Source organism: Theileria annulata, chromosome 2 (genome assembly GCF_000003225.4).
Source record: "Theileria annulata chromosome 2, complete sequence, *** SEQUENCING IN PROGRESS ***".
NCBI lineage: Eukaryota > Apicomplexa > Aconoidasida > Piroplasmida > Theileriidae > Theileria > Theileria annulata.
The window spans coordinates 660,053-687,476 of NC_011099.1; the positions used below are offsets into that span (position 1 = coordinate 660,053).

Here is a 27,424-nt window from a genome sequence, read left to right on the forward strand (position 1 = left end):
TCTTGAATTGTTTATTTGTTTAGAAGATAATTTTGAGAATATTTGAAAAAAAGTAAAATTGTGTAAATTGAAAGTAACCCAATTATGTAGAATCATCGGTTTAAACACATTGTTTTATATTTACTGAGGACTTAACTATCATAATAAGATTTTTCATAATTTTTTTATTTCCATATGATTATTAAATAGTTACTGTCGATTTGAATTTTTTATATGATTGTCTTGAGCTCCATTTTCTGTATATATTGACTATGTTTTTTGGTTTTCAGCGGACCGCTTCAGTTTCATTTCATTCATACCTTAAAATTTAGTAAGATAAGATGGTCTGGAGTGAATGGTGGCCTCACGACCCCGTTCCTCAATCTAAAGTTACTGATCCTTACCTCGTAAAAACTAACCCTCAACAAGTAGTAATTTTGATATTTCTTCTATTTAGTTATTTTTATAATTAGCATTAGTTATTTAAGGGTTTAGTTTGTATTTTTTATTGTTTTGGCATATAATACTAGTTATATTTCACAGCTTTATTCCCAGGTATAATGTGTATTTTTAGGTATACTGGTGGTGTGCCTGTGGTCTGAGTAACAAGCAGCCATGGTGTGATGGGTCACATAAAGGAACTAGTAAGTCCAGTTTGCCCTAATTAGCGTTTAGAATTCAAACCCGTCATGTACGTGCCTCAGAATTCAGGACGGAAGTTGATGTGCGGGTGTAAATATTCCTGTAGAAGACCCTTCTGTGACGGGTCACATCTCTGGGTCAAAGCTCACAAAAACATGCCGAAAGCAGCACTGGGAACTTTTGGCTTTTTCTTCACGTTCGGCGTTTTCACAAGCTGGATACTCCATCCATAGCACAGAATTCAGTTTTATAATAATTTAATTTTTATTTCTATAATTATGTGTATACTATGAAATCGATAAAATTATTCAGGCTCGACCCATTTGTCGTGTTTTTTAATGAGTTCTATTAACTTATCACAGGCCTGTTCCTTTGGTATATTCCTCTCAATTAGTTGTTTTTTCACGTACAAATCCACCTAAACAATAATATTTAGAGTAGACAGTACCTTTCCGGGTGAACCGCCTACATAACCGAAATCAGCATCGGCCATTTCACCAATTCCGTTAACTATGCAGCCCATGATAGCTATTGTAACTCCTGGAAGGTGACCTACTCTCCTTCTCACTTCTTCAGTTGTCTCCTGCAAAACAAATGTAATCAACTCAAATGGGATAATAGATTTACTTGAATATTAAACAATGTTCTTCCGCAGGAAGGGCATGAAATAAAATCAGTTTTAATGTTCCTCATTCTACTGTTCTAAACGGGTATTAAGTGGGAATATGAAGTTATAAATAGATAAAAACCTGAAGAATGTCTAATGACAGTTTATTGGTAATATCTATGGGTAATTTTGATTTGATAATTATCCCTTCACCCATCTTATCTATCAAATTACATCCTAATAGGCAACAGCTATCGACCAACATATCCTAAAAGTTAGGTAAATAGATGTATTTACAGGTTAACTAATTTCATTAATTGTAGTTACTTGTTGGTTTTCGAGACTTGGGAAGTTTAATTGATGAATAACTGGTAAATCAGATTTAGTCTTGTTCAACAAGCCAAATATTCTCCTAACAGTGTACATGTAATTAAGTTTCGGATCAATATCCAGTATTATGAACCCGATTTGGTTCTTTCTATCCTTATTGTTTACGTTAAGCTTTTCAATTCTCTAAACATTAGTTATTTGTATTTATTTATATTATTTCTAACTTGATGTGTATTGAAAAGGTCTAATAGTTGGTCATCAGTTTCATTTCCTGTAATTTTAACCACTAACTTTTCCAATTTGTTCAGCTCATCCAATAGATCCTGGTCATCCAGCAGTGACTGTCCTGGATCTCCTTCGTTCAAATCTATTCCTATCAATCTACTATCTCGATGACTATTAATCCTGCTATCATTGTGGAATCTTTTTGGAGTGGACCTTGTGAGCACATTATACTCATCAACAGTCACTAATCCTATTGCGAACTTTATTGGATTATACTTCAGCTTCCTAAGTGGTAATACCACATTGACTCCTCCCTCTATCAGCTCCTTTATTACTCTCTGCTTGTTGTACTCGTGGAAGAAAGGTACATCCTCCAGGAGAACAAAGTCCACGCTCTTTAATGACCTCGACGGTAACCCCTTAACTATTTCCAGACCAAGAGACTTGTATAACTCAACCTAATCACAAGTAACAATAATTTTAAAACAAGGAATAGATAAACTAGTTGTGGATAAATCCTCACTCTATTATTCAAGTGATGTGAATTTAGAACCGTTCCCACAGATCCGTTGGGGTTAAGTAGGTTGTTTTTATTATTATCTTCGTAAGTAAGTACACTTTTACCGTAATTTACTTCCCTCCTCTCAATGCTTCTAAAGTCTCTCCAGTCATCATAATTAAAAGTTGTGCTGGGAATAATTTTGTCTTGATCTTTATTATTTTCATGAATATTATCAGTGTTAATAATTTTAGTTCCTGGATAAAGTTTCTGAACTGATTCTAGGAGTTTCCTGCATGGAATAAGTTCAAACCAGGGGTCTTCAGTCAGTGACATTCTTATTGTATCTCCGATTCCGTCAATCAGTAACGAGCCAATTCCCAAACAACTCTTTATTCTTCCGTCATCAACTACTTAAATATAACCCATTGTCATATATATTGGGTGTATAAGCTTCTAAGAAAGTACCTGATCCTGCCTCTGTTACCCCTAGGTGTATTGGATAATCCCAGCCTCTTTTCTTCATGACGTTAACAAGGAGTCTGTATGCATGGATCATGACAAATATGTTAGACGATTTTAGTGAAAAGACGAAGTTATGGAAGTCGTTCTTTCTGCAAATCTCTGCAAACTCAATTGCTGACATCACCATTCCCAGCGGAGTGTCTCCGTAATAGCTCATCACTCTGCTACTCAGTGATCTGCAGACAAATTAAGTTTTTCATCACGTTAATTCTAATTTATTCTACTGTTTACTTAAAAGTTACCCATGGTTAGTCCCTATTCTTATTGCCTTTTTTAATTCTTTGCACTTTAACACCAAGGGTGTGAATGCCTCTTCTATGTATTCTCCGCTCTTTTTAAATTCCTCTTCTGTGTTATACACCTTCATGTCCCAATTCTTCCTTCCAATCACGTAGTTTCCTGGGTTCACTCTGACTTTGTCGAATATATCTGCGCATAACATAGCTACCTATAACATTGTTGTTGACTATCTTGTTACTTTTGCGTTAAAATGCGTATCTGCTATTAGCGGTATATCACAGTTCAGGGAACTAAGTTTCTCCTTAATCAATTCCGATGATTTTGCTTCTCTCGGTGATTGAACTGTTATTCTAACCATATCTGAGCCATACTCTTGGACCTTCAGTATCTAAAATTTTTTTACTTTTGTATCAAAAATATCATAAATTCGTGTTAAATTACTTGATCAACTGTTTGTTGGACATCGTTGGTATCACATGACGTCATTGTTTGGATTGCGATTGGGTTATTTCCTCCGATTGTGACCTTTCCTATTTTTACACATCTGGTTGGGAACCTTTCTCTCTTGTAAACATTTTCGCAGTACGTTTTATCTCCATCTTCTACGGCTTTTTTACAATTTCTTAGTCAAAATTACCTCCTGTTTTATCAAATAACTTGGAGTTTCTCTTTTTTGAATCAAAATTTGCGATAAATGTAACATTCCTTCCGAATTGTCCATTTAATCTCTAAATTTTAATATTTTCATCACCTTCAGAGATTTTATATATATTTATTTAGTTTAAATTACATCTTTTAGTTTGATTTTTTTAGAATCTATCCTAACTCCTTCCAAGTCACTGTTTACTAGAAGAAGAACGAGGAGAATATACATTTTCTTTTACCTCCATTTATTTATTTGAATATGATGCACATGATTAAAAATAAATTAAATTTTTAAGAATCTGGGGAGTTACATAATTTTTCTACGGTTTCCAAGGAGAGCGATTTCGGTCTCTCTATAGGGTACCTGAGTGCTCTAGCCCAGACTAATTGGGACAGTATTCCCATTGATCTTGAAAGTCCAAATAACACTGTGAAGATTTGTGGTTGGTCGACATTGAAATGGCTCAATAATACTCCCGTTGAACAATCAACATTTGGGTTTGGATTCCTAACTTTTCCTATACAAATAAATATTTTGTTTTCTTTTATATATATATATAAATATATATAATTTGTTTATTTTGAAACCTGATGCTTTCAGCACTTCTGGAATTGCTTTTAGGCATGTATCTAATAGTTTCACCAATGGATCATCAGGGAAGTGCTTCAATGCGAATCTTACAAATGCTGTATGTCTGGGATCTGTTACTTTAAGTACTGCGTGGCCGTATCCTGGAATGACTTGTTTTTTTGCCATTGTATCTTCTGCGTACTTTTTTACTTCATCCACTGTTACTTCCTTATCTCCCATGTCACTAAGCATTTTCTTTATCCACACCAAGCACTCCTGGTTTGCCATTCCGTGTAGTGGTCCTGATAATCCGCATAATGCGCTTGAAAAGCAAAAATATGGGTCTGCCAGTGCGCTTCCTACCAAATGTGAAGCGTGCGCACTAACATTTCCTCCTGAACCATTGTTAATTTACTTTTATTTATATAATTTTTATTATATTTGTATTTAATAATAACCTTCATGATCTGAGTGCAGTGCAAGGTATAATCTCATAACGTCACTAAAGAGTTCGGTTTTATTTCCTAGGAAATGTGCCAAGTTAGCAGCCTAAAGAAATATAAATTGTGAAATTACAATAAACTGTCTCCATGACTTATTAACTTACATAGTCCAGTGAAGAGTTGTATTGTACATCTTCTGGCTTCGTGTTTTCATCTAGAAACGACCTTCGGTAAATGTATCCTACAACAACTGAGTTTTTTGCAAATAGGTTCAGGCAGTCTTCCAGTGCCAGTTTCCAGCAGGTATCTTTGTGGTATGTCTTATCAAAATATGCTTCTCTGAATACAGACTCTGTTTGAAGTGCTGAAATCGCAGTGATGTACTGGGTCATTGGATGTGTATCCCTCGGGAACCCATCGATCACCTTGTACACGTGATCTGGGACCACGCTACGCTTATAGAGTTCGTATGACAGGTCATCAACGTCGACTGGCGAGGGCACTTCTCCTGTTAAGAGGAACCATAGAACGGACTCAGTATATGGGCAATCTGGGTTCTTTCCTGGCAAAACTGAGAGCATCTCATCAACTGTAAGTCCTCTAAATCTTATCCCTTTATACGGATCCAATTCACTTGTTTCTGTTACCATTGCCGGTACGTCTTTTAGTCCTGAGAACAGCATTGATAACGTAACTTCTCCTAAACGACGGTCTGCGTATTTATTGTGCAATTCAGCTAGTTTCTCTCTCTTGACGTTAACCAACCGTTCAACCTTGTCCATCAGGCGTTCCAGTACTTTACTTCTTGGTAAATCTGTCTTTTCTCTTACATTTTCCTTTAGTGATAAAGAGTTCAAGGCCTTCCCTTCCAACACTCCTAGCCCCAATGGTGCAAATGCTCCTATTCTAAGCCTCTTAAATAACTCACTCTTATTCATCTTCGGTTTGTTTGTAGAGTATGCTCTTCCATTTACCGTATTACCCAATCCAATCTTTGTAATTTTGGGCGTAATCAGATAATCTTTTGTAATAAGAGTTTTAACGGGATTCAATTGGTGGGAATTAATAACCGTGTTAAGATCCGTGAGATCGAAATTTTTTTGTTCCGTGTTATCCAAATCATGCTTAACTTCATCTAAATGTCGTTTTTCTGTTCTGTTGTTCCTTTGGTTTTTTAGTTCACTCACTGCCGTTAGTGATGTTCTCAATTTCCTGTCAATTGAGAGGCTATGTGATCTTCTAATTGTATTTGAGCCGACTACGTTTCCTTGTGAACTCAGGTACCTATTATATCTGTTAAATGAGTTTGAGCGGAGTTTGTAGTGGTGTTCTTTTGGGTTTTCTATATCTCTTGATCCTTCGGAGACGAGTGACATTGAGAATATGTTCGTGATGTCGGAAACTCGGTAATCGTTGAGAACTGGGGAGAGCAGTTCTTCATTCTTCTTTCCATATTTTGATAAATTACAAATCGACTTCCTGAATACCATTTTAGAATTCTGAAACGAATTATGTTTATGCCAAAATTAGGGTTGGTTAATGGTTAATAAAATGGAAAGGGGGAATTTGAAAAAATTTGGGATTCCAAGGTGTAAATGTAAACTGAAATAACAAATGAATTATTTCAGTTTGGAAAAAGGATTTAAAATAAGAAAATCGGTGAGAGTTATAATATTAAAATATTAATCATTAGAAATGTGGTAAAAGGAACCTTACACCCTACTTGGTTTCTCGAGAAAATGCCAGGAACCGATTTACTGTCATCTAAACTATTATATAATGATTACTCTTGTGTTTTTGAGTTTAATCCAGACCATCTGTAGAATTTCGTTTAATTTAAGTGCGGGCCTTCTTAACTTGAAAGTATCTAATTTTTCAAGTTATTTATTCTTTCTTCTATTTCCATCATTTCTTTCATTCTCCCTGAGTTGTTTTCCATTACTTCTTCCATATTTTTACCCGTGGAATAGGTTAGGTCCTCCATTTTAGGCGGATTTAGACTATCCAATGTCGCACCCACTCCCACTCCAAGATCCTCCAATAATTTATCTACAGCCTTCTCCTCCTCAATTGTATCTTCAAAATCTACATTAAAGTTATTTACCATGATATTTATTAAATAACTAATCATAATAGTGCATTTAATTCATATATAACTGTAAAATTACCCAGGGAGTCTTCCATGGCATCCCCCATCATTTCAACCTTTAAGTTAAGGACCGCCCCCTGTTGTGTGATATTTGCCATGATTTTCTGGAACTCCGCCACGTTGGTGTTACAATTGACCTGTGTCATAAGATCACTGACGTTTTTGAAGCTATTTGACAACAAGCTTGTGTTATGTGCAGTTTGAAGTTGAGATTGAAGAGCTGTCATCTGTGACTTCATATTGCAAAGATGATCAGCCAATTTTCTGTTTCTGATAACATCTCTTGCTAGTAATCTTGCATTTTTCATCCTCCCAGACCTAGCCTCCTCCTTCAGCATTGATACCAATGACTCTTCCTGCCTTTGTGCTGACAATTTTTGCCTCTCTAAGTCACGAATTGTCCTTTTTATTGTGCGCTTATTTTCCCTCACTTTATCCTCCAATTTACTACTATTTGATCCCATTTTAATTAATTTACAAAATTTTCATTTAAAAAGACTGGTATATAAGTCGTTGGCTATATCTTGTGGTTCCGGCAAACCGCCCATTCCGTAATCCCCGCAAGCCAATTTTTTACTAATTGGTTCAATTACCTATGATAATCATTATATGCAATAGGTTATGAATAAACAATATTTATTGATAAAGTAGTATACTTTTATTCCAAATGATTTTAACTTGTTTAATTGCTCTTCAGTTAATATATGTTCGTACATAAAGGTATTCATGCAAGGGTAAACCCAAAACGGTTTGTTCATATCCCAAGCTCTTGCAATATCGGTCTGAAAATAACGATTATCTTTAAAAACTTTATATATTGATATTTAATAGGTACCAGTAAGTTATCGCATAAACCTGTTGATATCTTAGCTAGAGTGTTTGCATCCAGGGGACAAATCACGTAAATATCCGCCCAGCGACGCAACTACAATCATCTATCAATTTAATATAATTTTAAAACAGCAAATTTATCTAAATTAAACAAAATTACCTCAATGTGTAAAATAGGATCCGATTTATTGTATTTTACTCTTGGACAATCGTCAAAAACCTCGAATTTATCGGAAGATTCAGAGTCAAAAAAATACTCTTTGGCACTCAAAGTTCTTACAATCTTAATCTAAATTAATATTAGAGGATTTTATAAAGTTTGAGAAAAAATCATACGTTTACAGAATTATTATCAGAAGTAGCTAAATTATGCAACCTTTCTACAATTTCAGGGATTTTTATTGCAGCAACTGATCCCGTAACTCCGAATAAAATATTTTTGGTATTTTGCATTAGAATTTATGGGAGAAAACAATATTGGAGGAAACATGATCCAATATTACAGGGTAAAAATTTAAACATTAGTAATACAAATATGAAATTTATAATATTTTTAAAATATAATAATAAATATATTGTTTAAAATTAAACAGAAAAGGTTTTAAGAGGATTCTTAATTTTTTAATTTAGTGACCCTATTAAAAACTTCTGTGTTAATATATTTTTCAATAATTATTATCGCAAACAATTTTAAATGATAGTAAAATATAGTTTATAATTTTAATGCAATTATTTTAAGTAATATTTTAAGTTTTAAACATGAACGGTAAACCAAAAAATGTAATATAGATAATAACTAGCCAATGTCCTCATCTAAACTCCCAAAAAGTTTGGAAGAAGACATTGAACTCATTTCTAAGCTAGAAAACGTTGAAATAAAGGAACTAGAAGATAGCCTTTTGGGAAATGACTGCCTCTATGACGATGAAAGCCATGGAATACAATTCGAGGATTCCTCACATGAATCAATTCCACAAGTATATAAATTTCAAGTAAACATTCTATTAAAGGAGTCTATATACGCAATAAGTAGAAAGAAAGATTGTGTAGTATCATTGCATATAGAATTGACCGATAACCAAAGCCTCCCAAGTATACATCTAAAAAGCATATTAAACTCGTCAGTTAAACTCCGTAATAAATGCCTCCATTTCATAAATAAAGTAGCATTTTCAGGGTCTACAACATCGAGTTTTAGTATATATAAGCTTATAGTAGATTTTAAAAGTTTCCTCCAGTACGAGTCGAGAAATGAGGATATTGAACACGTAACAGAAAATTCTTCCAATTTTGAAGAGTTTATAACACTCTCATTCTCTTCAATTAATGACGCTGAGTCTACGCCAAATGATTTTACTCTTTTATATGATAAACAAGGAGATAATTTAAACACCGAAAGCCATGATAGTAGATATAGGGATACAACCAGATACAACAGCATAACAATCTACAAAAATGATAGGATCTATAACCATTTGATCACACATTCGAGGTACTTTAGAGAGTTTAAGGAGGAAGCGGTTTTGGGTTCAGGCTCGTTTGGCTGTGTAATTAAGGTTTTGAGGAATTCAATAAACTACGCAGTTAAACAAATACCAATTTATCATAACTATGAGTTTATACTCCACGAAGAAGCAGCAGTGCTGGCGAGTCTCCAGCACCCAAATATAGTTCGGTATTACGACGCCTGGGTGGAACAATCACCAGAATACCTGCTAACTAAATATCACCATCAACTGAACCTCGAAAAGAATAATATGGACAGAAACTTCGACCATGAATACACCCCAGCAAATAATGATTTCAAATTTGGAAATAGATTAGACAGAGTTATTGAAGAAATTGACTTTGATGATCAGTTTAATGAAGATAGTGATCCGGATACTGATAATGTAGATCTTTCACCAGATAACAGAAATGTTATAAAGATACATAATAAACACTACAAGAAGAATAAACATATACCCAAAAAATGTCTGTTTATTCTCATGGAGTACTGCGGAGAGGAATCCCTGTTTGAAACCATAAATAAACAAACATTGCAAGATACTCCACAAAAGGTGACTGATCTTTTTAGACAAATCATGGAAGCGCTGAGTTATATTCATGAAAAGGGTATAATACACAGGGATGTAAAGCCATCTAATATCTTTCTAAAGTTTGAAAATGAAATTACAATCAAGCTCGGAGATTTCGGATTGACGGCAAAATTACAGCAATCCAAAGGTATATTTATTAATTATGAATATATTTAATAGATAATAGTGTATAAATACTGTTTTAGGTAAGAATACAATTGTGAATGAGAATGGTGTGGTTGGAACATTACATTACATGGCACCAGAGCAGTTCGAATGTGATGCCTATAACGAGAAAGTTGATATTTACTCAGCTGGAGTCGTGCTGTTTGAAATGCTTTCCAAACCCTTTCAGACTTTTATGGAAAGGTGTGAGATCCTCTCGTCCTTTTCAACACCAAATAAGCAGTGGCCAGAAGGATTTAGAGAAAGAGTTGATAACAGACTGTTCAAGCTCCTAGAGTCTATGTTAAATATAAACCCGAACAAAAGACCCTCGGCATCTGAGATTCTGCAAAATGAAATCTTTACATCCAACAAGCTGAATCTCCAGTCGCTGTACAACGTTATTACTCAGTACCCTCACTCAATGGAGTCAGTTCAGCTGTTGAACACCATCTTCTCAAGGAAACAACAGTATAAGAAGCTGACTGACTACTACAATATGGTGATTAGTAATAACGTGATAAACTATGTAAATTTGGAACTGGGGTTGATCTACGATAAGGAGTTTAAACTGAGAAACGCCCACAACCTGCACCCTCACCTTCTAACACACTTGCCATATTCTTCCAAAACTAATTTTTTAAATCATGTCGTAGATAAGGGTACTGGTTTGGACAGAGATAAAACATTTGAAAGAGATAAGAACACGGGAAAGGAGAAGCATCAATTCAGAGCAAGATTGCTGTTGAATAATGGCAGGTGCTGTAACCTGACCTATTCCCTCCTTTATTCCTTCTCTGAATGTACGACTAAGGAGCTAGCTACCATAATTAGAAGGTATTCATACTCACCAGTCTACTCTACACACGGAACTGGGAACGTTGGGACCAGAATTGAGGGCTTAGATATTCACTACTTTCTGGGGTATGACATTGTCGTAGACTACATGATCATCCTGAACGAGAATAACGAAAATGAAATGAACCTAGACGCCTTTTTTACATATGAACTAGTCTCAGTGTCATCAAGACCCCTGAAGAGGTTCATAAATTGTGCTCTCTCGTTGGAGTGGAACCATTATGAATTTTTAACAAAGTTACTCAGCTCCCTAAAAGTACCTGAGCAACTCCTGAACCAGGTGGAGAGGGTAATGTTATCAGAAGTACTAGTGAAAGGGAAGAACACAGGCGTGTTTGATGAATTGAACTCAATCACAATTAATAATCAAACGTTGCCGTCAGTTCTGCTCAACATTCATCCATTTTTGCACAAATTTAAGGGCAGAGTCTCTGAGGTCAAGAAGGGGTTGGAGGCGCTACTAAACTGTGAACTATCACAGGAATTCAGCGAGTACCTGGAAAACCTTCAGTTTTTTGAGAGGTTCCTTTCTGACTTTGATGGGCAGTATCATTTTAATCCGACCTACATCGAGTCGAGCAGTAATTGCAACAGTTCAAACATTCCAAATGATCATTTGAGAGGGGGAGGTAGGGAGGGAATATTTGAGAAGTTCTACTTCAGAATGTTTCTGGAAATAGGTAAGAGAAACTTCGGGGATTTAACATTCGGAGGATGCTACAATAGGATAATTGAAAACAACACTAACAGGAGAAACTCCTTCGGGTTCGAGATGAACCTCCACCCAATTTATGACTACTTTACCCAAAATATGGTCAACAAGAACCTGTACAATAACCTTCACTTGAACTACGCGCCTGAAGTGGTGGTCTACACACCCCAAATGAACCTGATAATAGTCGCAACGAGCCTTGAGAACAAGTTCTGGAGCGTGGGAGTCAAGTGCTACAAGAAGGTCGGAGGACATCTTAACATTAAAAGAATCACCAGGCTGAAGAAGGCAGGCCTATTCTCGCTTCAGAAACTTAAATATCTTGTTACCATTAAGAAGAGTAATGAGAATCACGAAATTCAATACTTCATTTGTGATATCAACTTTGATAACAAATATGTAAGTTATTCTTTACACATTTGAATACTTATCAAAACCATACAATATACTCATATATTTATATAAACTTTAGCATAAATATTAATTCTTATTAAAAATAAATTATTTACCCTAATATCTATTGTATTCAGACTTTTTGGGGCGAGGATAACGTTATGGAGCATATTTTACACGATATTAACCCGAACTAATTTTTTAACGAGATCTTATATTTTATGTATTATTTAAATGGATTCCTTTGAAACTTTTGACTCCCCTCCAAGGGATGTTATCACCAAGGTTCTATTCGGTAACAAGACCAACCTTCTTGCTGTATCGGCCTGGGACCAAGTAATTTTCTTCAAAAATAGATTTATTTAGACTGTAAAATTTTATGATGCCGACCAACCAAATAAAAATCGCCTCTTATATAACCTCGACTGGGAATCCACAGTTCTGGACTTCGTTTTCTTCGAAAATGACAAAAAAATGGCTCTAGCTGATTTGAATAAGAATGTCAGTCTTTTGGACGTTGAAACTAAGAATTTTTTCACTGTTGGACTCCACAACGGCCCTGTTAGATGTGTTCGATATCATGAACCTACAAGTAAATCCATTATATTTTTAATTTAGTTCCAAATCTCAATCAATATAATGAAACACTTAATAATTAATCAGATACATTGATAACTGGTGGGTGGGATAAGAAGGTAAGGGTGTTTGACCTGAGGAGCTCGAACTTGAAGCCGGTCGTTGACGTTGATATTTATGGGAAGACCTATTGTATGGATTTGGCTAGAAACTTTCTAGTAGTTGGTGATTCCATGAAAAGGGTAATTTTATAAACAAGTTGATATATTATTTTAGATTTATGTTTATGATTTGAGTAGTGGATTAACCGGGTTTGCTAACCCCGAAACTAAAGAGTATTTTAAGTAGTTTTATAATTTTTTAGCGGAGTTCTAAAATTCCAATATCGCTTTCTCAAATGTTTCCCTGATGCCACCGGATACGTCCTCAGCTCAATTGAGGGTAGGGTGGCTTGGGAATATTTTCCCAGGTTTCTGGAATCTGAATCGCAACAATACGCCTTTAAGTGTCATCGCACCAAGACCCCCAACGACTCTGACGTCGCTTTCCCTGTAAATTGCGTTGATTTCCACCCGAAGTTCGGCACTTTCGTGACTGGCGGCGCTGACGGCCTTTTGTGTGGCTGGGACGGTATTTCCCGCAAACGTCTCTGGAAGAGCAGTAAGTTTAACGGAACGGTCGCTTCCTTGAGTTTCAACCCTGCTGGGGACAAACTTGCCATTGGCGTATCCGACGTCTTCCAGCTAAATCCTCACCAATCACACTCTCCAAGTTTGCATCTGAAGCATTTGAAGGACGAATTTAGGCCTCGTACTAGACACTAAAATTTAATAAATTTACTAAAATTATATTTAACTGGGTTCTATTGCATGTATTCAATTTTTATTACATTATTTTGAGTTGTATAGCACTTCGTTTACTGCGTTGGTGTTCAGTTCACTCAGAGTGTTATCGTGTGTTAGCATGTCCATCAGGTATGATTTCTCCTGCAGGTTTGTTAGTCTGTTCTGGTGGTGGGATAGGTTATAGAGTAAAAAGTCTATGGTTTCAAGGAGTCCTTCAACTTTTAGCAATTGCTCTAACTTTACTTCCTTTAACAATTTGTTTATGAACACATTCGCCAGCAAATAATCTTTCCTATTAGTGATCCATATCTTTATAAAGCCTATCAAGTTATTCAATAGTTTCTCGTCTCCTTCTCTTATACCCTCAATTACATAATCTACTGGGTCATTTTCTAACTTTTGTCCCTGAAAAATTACTTTATTTCTGAACTTTTGTAGTATGTCGTTGGTTAACTTGATGTTGTTAAGCTTTATTGACAGCGTCAGTGATTCTCTAAAGTTATTTTCCAACATCAATGAGTTGATTTGCGATGTTACAATCTCTTCTTCGTGATCTTTCAATGCCTTCAATCTTCTTTCTTCCTTACTTGAGTCTTCATATACCACAATTAGGTTATTGGAAATGCTGTATAACAGGTTATTGTGTAAGTCAATGTCCCAGATCTGTAAAAACATTGTCCAGTTTTAATTGGAATTTAATATTCTAGTCTAATTTTAGTAAATAATTTAATTACTTTATCGTTTTCGTGATTATTTAGTGTCTGTATGCATTCTGAGGTTGGTAAATTCCACAATTTCACATAGCCGTCCAGTCCACAACTCAGTAGTTGCAGGTTATTATCTAATGGCACTACTTTCATCACTGAGTTATTATGTCCCTATAAATTACACTATTTCGTTACTTTCTTACTTGTAATATCTTGATATTTGTGAAATTGCTCAAATTCCATATCCTGATTGTTTGGTCCATTGATGTACTGATGAGTGTCTTTGTCAATTTCATGAATTTTGTGTATAATACTGATTTTCTATGCCCTATGCACTTTCCCTTCACTATTAGATTGTTTGAATAATGGATCACTATCAACTTGTCACTGCTGCAGCTAGAAATATACTAAAAAATAGTTATTTCAGACAATAATGATATTGGATAACTAGATTGTTAATTACCTTTTGGTTATGTGATGATGATAAGTAGTTGATATTTGTTTTGTGGACAACACTTGTATGATTTGATTTATCTGCATTCACGTCGCCGACCCCTTCACTTTTTTCATCAATTTTGTTGTTCAAAACAATTTCACCGCATAAACCATACAATTCTGACTTCAGATCATTAAGTTTAACTGTATACAAATTAATAATGTTGTCGTTGCTGGATATCACATCTACTGTGTTATTTGGTCTTGCTATCATAAGCACTGATGTTACTACATTTATCGTGTTGATGAGTTTTAGTTGTATTAGTTTGCTCAGATCCCACAGGATTATCAATTTATCCTTAGAGCCGCTCAGGAGTAGGTTTTCTACAGAAATATTACCGAAATAATTAAAAATCTAATTATTTTATTACCTTCCTTGTTGTAATGAATTGTTGTGATGACATCCTTATGTGTCTGACTTGTATTATAGAGTCCCAGTGGTATGAATTCGTTGGTATTGTTCAGCAACAATATTCTTAGAACCTCATCACCAATCAGTATTATCATCATTTCGTTGTTTATTGCATATTTGTTATACCATAACAAACTGTATTCATAGTAATTCCTAACATTAGTTTGTACAGTTTTCTCCATTTCAATTTCAAGGTCTTCTGAGTTTTCTAAATCAAATTCCTCTTCAATTTCTTCTTGATCTTTTGACCTTAAATCGTTACTTGATGGGACTAGTATGAATTGGAACAAGTTATTAAAATTTGAAAGGAACAGCTTTACTAAGTTGAACAACTTGTCATAGACTATTATCGTTCCATTTAAGCTCAGAAGCATGATCATCTCCTTAGTCACGTCAACTTTTTTTACCAGTCCAAATCCGTACATGATTGTGTTTTTCTACAATAATTATCAATAAATAATCTTATTAAAGCTATTTAAATATTGTTACATGTAGGACTGATTCGTCTATCGGGTCTAGATAATAAAGTTTGCCTGACTCTTCTATGATCAATAACATCCAGGAACCTTTCCTTTTAGAATCAAGTTCTTCTGTCAGCTTTCCCGACACCACCTCTATTGATGTTATGTTTTCGTGTTTGATTATTCTCTTAAATGGTATGATTGGTTCGTTTTTACTACTCACATTTACGACTAAATCTTCACCTTTGCTTGTTTTATCAACTCTGCCACTCAAGGACCACAGATTTATAATATTATCGTTATCTAGTGTTATTAATCCTATTTCGTTGTCTTTTGTTACGATATAATTAAGACTCTTGACGTAGGTTGTGTGGTCTTGAAAGTATGCCAGCTTCGCTTTTTTAGCCTTATCGTACAGGTACAAGTCGCCCAGCTTATTACAGATAAACAGCTTTTCCGACTTAAAACACCTATATACTTATTGTTAATGAATGTTATTACTTTATTAATGTTATTGTGGAATTTTTCAGCTTAAATGAGTGGTTGAATTTGTTATTATTGTACACTAAAACTGTTCCTTCCATTAGTCCGAAACATACATCGTTGTTTTCGCTAACGCAAATCGTGTTAACGTTATTGTTATTATTGTTAATCTACAAAATTTTTAGTTAAACTTATGCTTACCTTAAGTGCCGACAATAAATGCAGATAAATCCAGTTTTGCTTGTCCGACAAAAGTGAGTAAACGCATAGTATATTATTCGAGAAGACCACGAAAAGTAAATCTGATGATGGATTTATTGCATATCTTGAAATTCCTCCCAGTGAGATTACACATTTGTTACTGTAACTCTTCCCATTATAGAAATTTTCTTCATTAGAATCTAGTATACATAAAACTTCTCTTTTATCTAAATCCAACTTCAAATCTTTGTCTCTCAGGAGTGCCTCTAAACATTCATTAGTTAGTGCATAAATGTTGAGAAATTATGATGAATAATATTGAACCTTTCAACAGGAAATCTTTGGGTGAAATTGGGAATTTTGTGTTTGGTAGAGGTGCTGCGAATAAACAATTGTCGAATTGCGATAAAAAAGCGTTATAATGGCTAAGAATCAGTATATCATCTCCTCCATAACTAAAATATGATTTTATTTCCCTGTATGAGAAAGATAAATGATTTAAATCATCATCCATTTTATAACACTCGACTATTTCATTTTAATGATAAAACCTATGTTACAATGTATATATTACATAATAATGTGAATTCCTTGTGTGGATGATCATGATTAAATAGTCTCCATACATATATTTTTTTTGATCGCAAATTGTTTTAAATTACTATTATGATTTTTTAACTTTCAGATTGTCTATTAATGGTTGAGCCGGAACGTCTTTTTTTCTACGAAGCTCTATTACAGCAGCTTGTAGATGACGGGTATGTTTTATTTAATTTCCCCTTTCTTATAATTCTTTGTAGTTTTGAAGATGCTGTAGCTTTGATTGAATCTAAATACAAGGTTAAACCCAACTCTATGTTAAGGAAGGATCATTTATTTGATATATTTAATAAGTGTGGATATTTATCATCCAGAGTTTTGTTGGAATCCAAGCTAAATGAGGAAGAAGATGTTTTAAAATGGTAAAAAATATAATTTTACATGAATTTTAGTGGAAAAAATAGAGTTAGAGAGGTTTTATCCTACACTAACGTTCCCGTTGAGATGAACCCTGATTTGAATGAGGTTGCCTACAAGATTATGGCTGAAATTCTAAACCATAAGGTATGATATTTTTATTTTCTTAAAATTAATTTAGCCTTCTCGATGTGTTGCTCAATCACATGATTGTTCCCTTGTTGCAGTCGGCGGTGTATCCGGCTCACTAAGAGTTATCCCCTTTATTAATGTGTTGAATAAGAGAGAAAAGAGGTAATTCAATTTATTTACTATATTTTCTCAGGAAACCCAACACATTATCAACAAACACCCTCTCCGGCCATATTGAACAAGTTGATGCACTTGATTTCCATCCTAGAAAGTTCGTTATTTTAAATAAGTTAAATTATGTAATCACTTTAGAAATATTTTGGCCTCCGGAGGAATAGATAATACCATAATTTTCCATGATATTAATACCTCAAATGGTTTTATATATTCAACTTCAGAGATGAGTAAGGAGTTTAACTAATTGAAACTTTCAGAACGTATAAATGATATGTTTTCAATAAGGTGTATGAAGTTCCATCCGTGTGGAGACTTTTTGTTCGCTGGTACATCGAATTCTATTATTAGGTTATACGACGTTGTTACCTCCAAGTGTTACACATCCTCAAAAACAACTCACCAACATAAAGTTTGTTCCCTAATTTAATTGATAAATTTTTAGGGTGGTGGTATTAATGGTTGTGATTTTAATCTTCTTGGCTCACTATTGTTTACTGCTGGCAGTGATGGTTCAATATTGGTATGATTAACCAATACTTAATTTAATTCATAGATTTGGGACTCTAAAAACTTAGAATGTATTTATAGCATGGATAGTGCGCATAATGATTTGCCTGTCATATCAATTAAGTGTGATGTGAATAACCATTATCTGTTATCTTCTGGTTTAAACGGAATAACTAAATTATATGACTTAAGGATGCTCAAAGAGGTAATTGATTTGCTTTTTATTGATTTTCCAGATCACGAGTTATGGTCATGAACGGAAAAACTGCATTAGGACATTCTCAACATTCATTAATAATTACAATTACTTTGTAACTTTTTCCGTTTTATCTGACAGTATGTTTTATTTCACTATTCATTCATCATTTCCAAATACTTTAGATAATTCCAACTTTTCTGAGGGTTGTTTATATTCAATTAATAATTCTTCTTTGGAGTTAGACTTAACTCCATCTTTTGGCCAGTAAGACTTTTTTCTTCAATTTTTTATAGAACGACTATATGGGATGCTTTATCTTCCAACGATGAGTTTTCTGTGATTACTGCATCTGAGGATTCAAAGTAATTTATTAGTATAATTAATGGTTTTCAGGACACAAATCATAAACTTTTACGATCCAAATTTATAATTTTACCTTTTAATATAATTACCAATTTTTTATGTTTAAGATATCGATAGTACATTAAAGTGCGGTTTATTACGAATTTATTAGTCCAAAAATCGAAACTCGAGATACATTAACTCAGATATTCTGGGAATGTATAGGATAATTAAACGCATTTCTATTCAATGAGCTTGAAGGATAATTGAGGTAAAAAAAATATGAAAAATTTTAAAGTATATAAAGTAATCATGGAATAAATAATTGTAAAAACATAAAATAATTTCGTATTTAGATTTAGGTATTTACAATTTTATTATCAGTTAACCTCCTAATATTATTCCTAAATAAATTATATTGGAACATTGCATAACCTTCAAATTTAACAGAATTAGAAGGATCAATCTTCGGTTTGTCAGTCCTAAATTAAAATATGAAACTGTGGATTGATGAATATTTAATTAAAATTAAAAATATTCTTACATTATTAAGGACCAATAAATCCAATATAAATTTACACCTAAGGTGTGTATTTCTAAACTCTGTAGAAAATCATTTACCAAATCGTCAGATGGTAAAACATTTTGACCCAGTAATTGAGAAAGATATACTGAGATGAAAAGTGGTTTGAATTCGTCTTTCACAGGGGAAGTGTTATGATATAGGTAATATTTCATCAGAGGATCGAGTAGAATATATATTATTTTGAAGAAATTGGCGATGTCCCATCCAACATAATTGAATCCGGCATAGTCAAAATCAATGAAATATATCCCATGTAAGGTATCAAGAATGTTAGTAAAAAATAAATCGTTGTGGCAGAATAGTATTGAGTTTGTGATGGAATTTGATGTATTTAGGTGATTGTTTAGGATCTTTTTGAACATTTCATAGTTCTGAACCAACTCATTATAATCGAAACCCAAATTATATTTTTTAATAATTCTTTCAACATGTGGAGACCAAGTAGCTATTTTGGTTAAAAACATAGGAGTTCTGTCCCATTCCTTTGGAACCAGCTCTGTAACTTTCTTGTGGAACTTTGCCAGTGATGAAGCAATACCAGTCAAAACTGATAAATTTTGTAATGAATCAATTCCCATAGTATTTCCTTCAACCCATTCCTGAATAGTAAAATCACCAAAACGACCAATTATTCTAGGTCCGAAATTATTATCACCTAATAATTTTGCAATACGATACTGTAAATCATCATCAATCACTAGCGAATTATATGTCGATGATTTTTTAATACATACTGACTTTATGGGATATCTATCTTTATCTCCATCGACTAATGTCGCCTGGTATACACGATTGGTTACTCCATTGTTCATCTTTTTAATTTCTATGAATTCAGGGTTGACATTGTTCCAAAATGGAACATGCCGGATACAGAGACTCTTTAGATTACTATGACTGTGATCATATTTAAATGTTAAAGAATCAAATTTGGTTTTGTTTTCATGTTCCAGACCTAGTGAAGTATCATAGTTCGAGTTTAACATTTATCTCGAATCGAGATAAAATGCAAAGCCACTTATAAAAAAATAAATTCACAAAAATTAAATAATAAAATATTAAACATTTTTTAATGAAAAGGAATACTATATCTCATGGATCGGAATTTAAATTAATATACAAATTTGTGAGGTAAAAACATATGAAATAAATAATTATAAAAACATAAAATAATTTCGTATTTAGATTTAGGTATTTACAATTTTATTATCAGTTAACCTCCTAATATTATTCCTAAATAAATTATATTGGAACATTGGATAAGCTTCCAATTTAACAGGCTTAGATAATTCATTTTTCGGTTTGTCATTCCTGAATTAAAATGTTATAAAAATAAATTATTTAAATTTGTATTTAAGATAAAATAATATTCTTACATCACTATTCCCCAATAAGTCCAAAATAAATTTACTCCCAAAGTGTGTATTTCTACACTCCGTAAAAAATCATTTACCAAATCGTCAGATGGTAAAACATTTTTACCCAGTAATTGAGAAAGATATACTGAAGTGAAAATAGTCTTCATTTCCTCAGATATATAAGGCGATATGGAAGTATACGAATGACACAGCGGATCATGGAGAATGTGTAATATTTTTAATAAGAAATTGGCGATGTCCCATCCAACATAATTGAATCCACAATAATCAAAATCAATGAAATATACGCCTTGGTTAAAATCAACTATATTTAAAAAAAATAAATCGTTGTGACAGAATAGTATTGAGTTTGTGATTGAATTTGATGTATTTAGGTGATTGTTTAGGATCTTTTTGAACATTTCATAGTTCTGAACCAACTCATTATAATCGAAACCCAAATTATATTTTTTAATAATTCTTTCAACATGTGGAGACCAAGTAGCTATTTTGGTTAAAAACATAGGAGTTCTGTCCCATTCCTTTGGAACCAGCTCTGTAACTTTCTTGTGGAACTTTGCCAGTGATGAAGCAATACCAGTCAAAACTGATAAATTTTGTAATGAATCAATTCCCATAGTATTTCCTTCAACCCATTCCTGAATAGTAAAATCACCAAAACGACCAATTATTCTAGGTCCGAAGTTATTATCACCTAATAATTTTGCAATACGATACTGTAAATCATCATCAATCACTAGCGAATTATATGTCGATGATTTTTTAATACATACTGACTTTATGGGATATCTATCTTTATCTCCATCGACTAATGTCGCCTGGTATACACGATTGGTTACTCCATTGTTCATCTTTTTAATTTCTATGAATTCAGGGTTGACATTGTTCCAAAATGGAACATGCCGGATACAGAGACTCTTTAGATTACTATGACTGTGATCATATTTAAATGTTAAAGAATCAAATTTGGTTTTGTTTTCATGTTCCAGACCTAGTGAAGTATCATAGTTCGAGTTTAACATTTATCTCGAATCGAGATAAAATGCAAAGCCACTTATAAAAAAATAAATTCACAAAAATTAAATAATAAAATATTAAACATTTTTTAATGAAAAGGAATACTATATCTCATGGATCGGAATTTAAATTAATATACAAATTTGTGAGGTAAAAACATATGAAATAAATAATTATAAAAACATAAAATAATTTCGTATTTAGATTTAGGTATTTACAATTTTATTATCAGTTAACCTCCTAATATTATTCCTAAATAAATTATATTGGAACATCGCATAAGCTTCCAATTTAACAGGCTTAGATAATTCATTTTTCGGTTTGTCAGACCTGAATTAAAATGTTATAAAAATAAATTATTTAAATTTGTATTTAAGATAAATAATATTCTTACATCACTATTCCCCAATAAGTCCAAAATAAATTTACTCCCAAGGTGTGTATTTCTAAACTCTGTAGAAAATCATTTACCAAATCGTCAGATGGTAAAACATTTTGGCCCAGTAATTGAGAAAGATATACTGAGATGAAAATAGTCTTCATTTCCTCAGATAAATTGTATTCCTCAGATGAAATGAAGTATGGTGGCTTCGGTGGGTCGTAAAGAATCGTAACCTCTACAAAGAAATTGGCGATTTCCCATCCAACATAATTGAATCCGGCAAAATCAAAATCAATGAAATATATGCCTTGGTTAAAATCAAGGATATTTAGAGAAAATAAATCGTTGTGACAGAATAGTATTGAGTTTGTGATGGAATTTGATGTATTTAGGTGATTGTTTAGGATCTTTTTGAACATTTCATAGTTCTGAACCAACTCATTATAATCGAAATCCAAATTATATTTTTTAATAATTCTTTCAACATGTGGAGACCAAGTAGCTATTTTGGTTAAAAACATAGGAGTTCTGTCCCATTCCTTTGGAACCAGCTCTGTAACTTTCTTGTGGAACTTTGCCAGTGATGAAGCAATACCAGTCAAAACTGATAAATTTTGAAATGAATCAATTCCCATAGTATTTCCTTCAACCCATTCCTGAATAGTAAAATCACCAAAACGACCAATTATTCTAGGTCCGAAATTATTATCACCTAATAATTTTGCAATACGATACTGTAAATCATCATCAATCACTAGCGAATTATATGTCGATGATTTTTTAATACATACTGACTTTATGGGATATCTATCTTTATCTCCATCGACTAATGTCGCCTGGTATACACGATTGGTTAGAGCACCAGATACAATCTTGAGATCAATTTTTTCCTTTGCGATATTGTTCCAAAATGGAACATGCCGGATACAGAGACTCTTAACCTCATTCGTTTCCTTTTCATTAAGAAAATAACCCTCATTTTCTGGTGTTTTTACTGGATCCTTATGCTGAAAGTCGTGCTCTGAAACAACGGTTAAATGCTCCATTGTGGTTTTAAAAATGCAATTTAATGTCTATTTTTGGAAATTAAAGATGTAAATTGTCTTTTAAAAGTGTATGTTAGATGAAAAATGGGAGATTGGAAAAAAATGCTATATAAAATAATAAAAATCAAATATTAAATCAAAAATTAAAATAATTAAACATAAAGTTAAATAAAATTGAATTATAAATAAGGAAGATATTATAATTAATACTACTTAAACCATTTATGTGAGGATTTATCCCCAATAATGATAGATTAATTAAATGTTCTATCGGATTATATATTTATATGAATTTGTTATTTATACTATCTCTAATAGTATAATTCCTAGATAGTAAAAAGCCTCAATAAAAAGACTTTCAGTCCAACACTAGCGCAAACAACTCATTTGAATGTTTTAAAGGACAAATATCTATTAAAATCTGAGATTCTACAAATAATTTAATTATACAAATTCAATGAAGACTATATAAAGAATAAATGTATGGGCAAGATCATTGACCGAAAGGTGTAAAATACATTTGTTAATTAAACGAATTGTGTATTTCCAAAAAAATGTTAGTTGGAAATTAATTTATCAAATTTAATCTTGAGTGAATAATATTCAAATTTAGAGTAGGCAATGAATGAATAAGGATTAGATAATTCATTATTTGGTTTGTCAGTCCTGAATTAAAATGTTATAAAAATAAATTATTTAAATTTGTATTTAAGATAAATAATATTCTTACATCACTATTCCCCAATAAGTCCAAAATAAATTTACTCCTAGGGTGTGTATTTCTACACTCTGTAGAAAATCATTTACCAAATCGTCAGATGGTAAAACATTTTTACCCAGTAATTGAGAAAGATATACTGAGATGAAAATAGTCTTCATTTCCTGTGATAAAGCAAGAGAATCATCGAAATTAAAGTACGGAGGAGTATGGTGGTTATATACGATACATAATTTGAAGAAAAGATGTGAGATTTCCCATCCAACATAATTGAATCCAGAAAAGTCAAAATCAATGAAATATATGCCTTGGTTGGTATGCAAAATGTTAGAAGGATATAAATCGTTGTGGCAGAATAGTATTGAGTTTGTGATGGAATTTGATGTATTTAGGTGATTGTTTAGGATCTTTTTGAACATTTCATAGTTCTGAACCAACTCATTATAATCGAAATCCAAATTATATTTTTTAATAATTCTTTCAACATGTGGAGACCAAGTAGCTATTTTGGTTAAAAACATAGGAGTTCTGTCCCATTCCTTTGGAACCAGCTCTGTAACTTTCTTGTGGAACTTTGCCAGTGATGAAGCAATACCAGTCAAAACTGATAAATTTTGTAATGAATCAATTCCCATAGTATTTCCTTCAACCCATTCCTGAATAGTAAAATCACCAAAACGACCAATTATTCTAGGTCCGAAGTTATTATCACCTAATAATTTTGCAATACGATACTGTAAATCATCATCAATCACTAGCGAATTATATGTCGATGATTTTTTAATACATACTGACTTTATGGGATATCTATCTTTATCTCCATCGACTAATGTCGCCTGGTATACACGATTGGTTACTCCATTGTTCATCTTTTTAATTTCTATGAATTCAGGGTTGACATTGTTCCAGAATGGAACATGCCGGATACAGAGACTCTTTAGATTACTATGACTGTGATCATATTTAAATGTTAAAGAATCAAATTTGGTTTTGTTTTCATGTTCCAGACCTAGTGAAGTATCATAGTTCGAGTTTAACATTTATCTCGAATCGAGATAAAATGCAAAGCCACTTATAAAAAAATAAATTCACAAAAATTAAATAATAAAATATTAAACATTTTTTAATGAAAAGGAATACTATATCTCATGGATCGGAATTTAAATTAATATACAAATTTGTGAGGTAAAAACATATGAAATAAATAATTATAAAAACATAAAATAATTTCGTATTTAGATTTAGGTATTTACAATTTTATTATCAGTTAACCTCCTAATATTATTCCTAAATAAATTATATATTAGTTCGCCCTTGACGTGAAACAAAACTACAAACTTATGCTCGTTCTTCGGTTTGTCAGACCTAAATTAAAATATGAAACTGTGGATTGATGAATATTTAATTAAAAATAAAAATAAACTAACATTATTATGGACCAATAAATCCAAAATAAACATACACCTAAGGTGTGTATTTCTAAACTCTGTAGAAAATCATTTACCAAATCGTCAGATGGTAAAACATTTTGGCCCAGTAATTGAGAAAGATATACTGAGATGAAAATAGTCTTCATTTCATCTGATAAAGAAAGTGAATCATCGAAATAAAATTGTGGAGTAGTATGAGATTCGTGTACGATGCCGGGCTTTAAAAAAAAATTGGCGATGTCCCATCCAACATAATTGAATCCAGAAAAATCAAAATCAATGAAATATATCCCATGTAGGGTATCCAAAATGTTAGTAAAAAATAAATCGTTGTGACAGAATAGTATTGAGTTTGTGATGGAATTTGATGTATTTAGGTGATTGTTTAGGATCTTTTTGAACATTTCATAGTTCTGAACCAACTCATTATAATCGAAATCCAAATTATATTTTTTAATAATTCTTTCAACATGTGGAGACCAAGTAGCTATTTTGGTTAAAAACATAGGAGTTCTGTCCCATTCCTTTGGAACCAGCTCTGTAACTTTCTTGTGGAACTTTGCCAGTGATGAAGCAATACCAGTCAAAACTGATAAATTTTGTAATGAATCAATTCCCATAGTATTTCCTTCAACCCATTCCTGAATAGTAAAATCACCAAAACGACCAATTATTCTAGGTCCGAAATTATTATCACCTAATAATTTTGCAATACGATACTGTAAATCATCATCAATCACTAGTGAATTATATGTCGATGATTTTTTAATACATACTGACTTTATGGGATATCTATCTTTATTCGGTGAAATTAATCTCAAGATATAAACACTATTAAATATACCAGTATTAACATTTTTAATTTCTATGAATTCAGGGTTGACATTGTTCCAAAATGGAACATGCCGGATACAGAGACTCTTTAGATTACTATGACTGTGATCATATTTAAATGTTAAAGAATCAAATTTGGTTTTGTTTTCATGTTCCAGACCTAGTGAAGTATCATAGTTCGAGTTTAACATTTATCTCGAATCGAGATAAAATGCAAAGCCACTTATAAAAAAATAAATTCACAAAAATTAAATAATAAAATATTAAACATTTTTTAATGAAAAGGAATACTATACATTATGGTTGCTTGTTTAAAATGTGGGAAAATGATCAATGTGGATACAAAACCATTAATGATATTTAAAATAAGATTTGTCAATCAAAATATGTTGCTACTATGTAAGTATTCTGCTATCGGTAAATTTCCTAATATTAATCTCCAGAAGATTGTGATTTAATTTAGCTTGAAGGGGACAGTCGATTGCTGCGTTAAACTCATTCTTTGGTTTGTCAGTCCTGAATTAAAATGTTATAAAAATAAATTATTTAAATTTGTATTTAAGATAAATAATATTCTTACATCACTATTCCCCAATAAGTCCAAAATAAATTTACTCCTAGGGTGTGTATTTCTACACTCTGTAGAAAATCATTTACCAAATCGTCAGATGGTAAAACATTTTTACCCAGTAATTGAGAAAGATATACTGAGATGAAAATAGTCTTCATTTCCTGTGATAAAGCAAGAGAATCATCGAAATTAAAGTACGGAGGAGTATGGTGGTTATATACGATACATAATTTGAAGAAAAGATGTGAGATTTCCCATCCAACATAATTGAATCCAGAATAATCAAAATCAATGAAATATATGCCTTGATTAAAATCAAGGATATTGTCAAGATATAAATCGTTGTGACAGAATAGTATTGAGTTTGTGATGGAATTTGATGTATTTAGGTGATTGTTTAGGATCTTTTTGAACATTTCATAGTTCTGAACCAACTCATTATAATCGAAATCCAAATTATATTTTTTAATAATTCTTTCAACATGTGGAGACCAAGTAGCTATTTTGGTTAAAAACATAGGAGTTCTGTCCCATTCCTTTGGAACCAGCTCTGTAACTTTCTTGTGGAACTTTGCCAGTGATGAAGCAATACCAGTCAAAACTGATAAATTTTGTAATGAATCAATTCCCATAGTATTTCCTTCAACCCATTCCTGAATAGTAAAATCACCAAAACGACCAATTATTCTAGGTCCGAAGTTATTATCACCTAATAATTTTGCAATACGATACTGTAAATCATCATCAATCACTAGCGAATTATATGTCGATGATTTTTTAATACATACTGACTTTATGGGATATCTATCTTTATCTCCATCGACTAATGTCGCCTGGTATACTTGATTGGTTATTCCATTGTACATAGTTTTAATTTCTATGAATTCAGGGTTGACATTGTTCCAAAATGGAACATGCCGGATACAGAGACTCTTAATGTTGGTTTGGTCTTGATCTTTTATCTTTTGAGAGTTTTTATCAGTTTTGATGTACAACCTTGTTTTTTGAGAGTAAGTAATGTATCTTGAAGAGTCTTTACTCAAATTTTTTACATCCATTTAATATAACCATGTTTTTT

General features: G+C 32.6%; 14 protein-coding genes across 14 annotated transcripts, besides 1 other annotated feature; 3 read left to right on the forward strand and 11 right to left on the reverse strand.

The window, feature by feature from the left end:
- Positions 1-925: 925 nt before the first annotated feature.
- TA14455 (1-hydroxy-2-methyl-2-(e)-butenyl 4-diphosphate synthase, putative) lies at positions 926-3,921 on the reverse strand (the record flags this gene model as incomplete). The annotated part of the gene is made up of 13 exons (XM_946955.1): positions 926-1,039; positions 1,070-1,204; positions 1,249-1,323; positions 1,371-1,496; positions 1,556-1,741; positions 1,783-2,241; positions 2,286-2,692; positions 2,751-2,983; positions 3,050-3,255; positions 3,286-3,435; positions 3,489-3,649; positions 3,685-3,775; positions 3,838-3,921. 13 exons carry the CDS (start codon positions 3,919-3,921, stop codon positions 926-928), a joined length of 2,427 nt encoding a protein of 808 aa, XP_952048.1.
- Positions 3,874-3,921: a sequence feature (Signal peptide predicted for TA14455 by SignalP 2.0 HMM (Signal peptide probability 0.944, signal anchor probability 0.000) with cleavage site probability 0.702 between residues 16 and 17).
- A 62-nt stretch (positions 3,922-3,983) lies between these two features.
- Positions 3,984-6,196, reverse strand: TA14450 (citrate synthase, mitochondrial precursor, putative; the record flags this gene model as incomplete). Its single annotated transcript, XM_946956.1, has 4 exons — positions 3,984-4,210; positions 4,281-4,658; positions 4,722-4,812; positions 4,871-6,196. The coding sequence occupies 4 exons, from the start codon at positions 6,194-6,196 to the stop codon at positions 3,984-3,986; spliced, it is 2,022 nt and encodes a 673-aa protein (XP_952049.1).
- A 377-nt stretch (positions 6,197-6,573) lies between these two features.
- Positions 6,574-7,319, reverse strand: TA14445 (uncharacterized protein; the record flags this gene model as incomplete). Its single annotated transcript, XM_946957.1, has 2 exons — positions 6,574-6,791; positions 6,875-7,319. The coding sequence occupies 2 exons, from the start codon at positions 7,317-7,319 to the stop codon at positions 6,574-6,576; spliced, it is 663 nt and encodes a 220-aa protein (XP_952050.1).
- Positions 7,320-7,340: 21 nt separating this feature from the next.
- TA14440 (uncharacterized protein) lies at positions 7,341-8,139 on the reverse strand (the record flags this gene model as incomplete). The annotated part of the gene is made up of 5 exons (XM_946958.1): positions 7,341-7,448; positions 7,512-7,637; positions 7,691-7,780; positions 7,847-7,975; positions 8,023-8,139. The coding sequence occupies 5 exons, from the start codon at positions 8,137-8,139 to the stop codon at positions 7,341-7,343; spliced, it is 570 nt and encodes a 189-aa protein (XP_952051.1).
- Positions 8,140-8,489: 350 nt separating this feature from the next.
- On the forward strand, positions 8,490-11,922 carry TA14435 (serine/threonine protein kinase, putative; the record flags this gene model as incomplete). Its single annotated transcript, XM_946959.1, has 2 exons — positions 8,490-9,912; positions 9,971-11,922. 2 exons carry the CDS (start codon positions 8,490-8,492, stop codon positions 11,920-11,922), a joined length of 3,375 nt encoding a protein of 1,124 aa, XP_952052.1.
- Positions 11,923-12,126: 204 nt separating this feature from the next.
- TA14430 (mitotic checkpoint protein, BUB3 homologue, putative) lies at positions 12,127-13,292 on the forward strand (the record flags this gene model as incomplete). Its single annotated transcript, XM_946960.1, has 5 exons — positions 12,127-12,228; positions 12,259-12,484; positions 12,556-12,710; positions 12,745-12,803; positions 12,833-13,292. 5 exons carry the CDS (start codon positions 12,127-12,129, stop codon positions 13,290-13,292), a joined length of 1,002 nt encoding a protein of 333 aa, XP_952053.1.
- A 66-nt stretch (positions 13,293-13,358) lies between these two features.
- TA14425 (transducin-like G-protein beta, putative) lies at positions 13,359-16,586 on the reverse strand (the record flags this gene model as incomplete). Its single annotated transcript, XM_946961.1, has 9 exons — positions 13,359-13,976; positions 14,048-14,191; positions 14,224-14,427; positions 14,484-14,839; positions 14,887-15,364; positions 15,417-15,858; positions 15,890-16,041; positions 16,073-16,338; positions 16,397-16,586. The coding sequence occupies 9 exons, from the start codon at positions 16,584-16,586 to the stop codon at positions 13,359-13,361; spliced, it is 2,850 nt and encodes a 949-aa protein (XP_952054.1).
- A 182-nt stretch (positions 16,587-16,768) lies between these two features.
- TA14420 (cleavage stimulation factor subunit 1, putative) lies at positions 16,769-18,101 on the forward strand (the record flags this gene model as incomplete). Its single annotated transcript, XM_946962.1, has 9 exons — positions 16,769-16,830; positions 16,873-17,034; positions 17,065-17,176; positions 17,211-17,323; positions 17,355-17,432; positions 17,474-17,572; positions 17,624-17,747; positions 17,781-17,858; positions 17,892-18,101. 9 exons carry the CDS (start codon positions 16,769-16,771, stop codon positions 18,099-18,101), a joined length of 1,038 nt encoding a protein of 345 aa, XP_952055.1.
- Positions 18,102-18,744: 643 nt separating this feature from the next.
- On the reverse strand, positions 18,745-19,955 carry TA14415 (choline/ethanolamine kinase, putative; the record flags this gene model as incomplete). Its single annotated transcript, XM_946963.1, has 2 exons — positions 18,745-18,868; positions 18,931-19,955. 2 exons carry the CDS (start codon positions 19,953-19,955, stop codon positions 18,745-18,747), a joined length of 1,149 nt encoding a protein of 382 aa, XP_952056.1.
- A 201-nt stretch (positions 19,956-20,156) lies between these two features.
- TA14410 (choline/ethanolamine kinase, putative) lies at positions 20,157-21,370 on the reverse strand (the record flags this gene model as incomplete). The annotated part of the gene is made up of 2 exons (XM_946964.1): positions 20,157-20,280; positions 20,346-21,370. 2 exons carry the CDS (start codon positions 21,368-21,370, stop codon positions 20,157-20,159), a joined length of 1,149 nt encoding a protein of 382 aa, XP_952057.1.
- Positions 21,371-21,571: 201 nt separating this feature from the next.
- On the reverse strand, positions 21,572-22,793 carry TA14405 (choline/ethanolamine kinase, putative; the record flags this gene model as incomplete). Its single annotated transcript, XM_946965.1, has 2 exons — positions 21,572-21,695; positions 21,760-22,793. 2 exons carry the CDS (start codon positions 22,791-22,793, stop codon positions 21,572-21,574), a joined length of 1,158 nt encoding a protein of 385 aa, XP_952058.1.
- Positions 22,794-23,350: 557 nt separating this feature from the next.
- Positions 23,351-24,551, reverse strand: TA14390 (choline/ethanolamine kinase, putative; the record flags this gene model as incomplete). The annotated part of the gene is made up of 2 exons (XM_946966.1): positions 23,351-23,459; positions 23,524-24,551. 2 exons carry the CDS (start codon positions 24,549-24,551, stop codon positions 23,351-23,353), a joined length of 1,137 nt encoding a protein of 378 aa, XP_952059.1.
- A 201-nt stretch (positions 24,552-24,752) lies between these two features.
- TA14385 (choline/ethanolamine kinase, putative) lies at positions 24,753-25,966 on the reverse strand (the record flags this gene model as incomplete). Its single annotated transcript, XM_946967.1, has 2 exons — positions 24,753-24,876; positions 24,939-25,966. The coding sequence occupies 2 exons, from the start codon at positions 25,964-25,966 to the stop codon at positions 24,753-24,755; spliced, it is 1,152 nt and encodes a 383-aa protein (XP_952060.1).
- Positions 25,967-26,170: 204 nt separating this feature from the next.
- TA14380 (choline/ethanolamine kinase, putative) lies at positions 26,171-27,404 on the reverse strand (the record flags this gene model as incomplete). The annotated part of the gene is made up of 2 exons (XM_946968.1): positions 26,171-26,291; positions 26,356-27,404. The coding sequence occupies 2 exons, from the start codon at positions 27,402-27,404 to the stop codon at positions 26,171-26,173; spliced, it is 1,170 nt and encodes a 389-aa protein (XP_952061.1).
- Between the last annotated feature and the right edge of the window lie 20 nt (positions 27,405-27,424).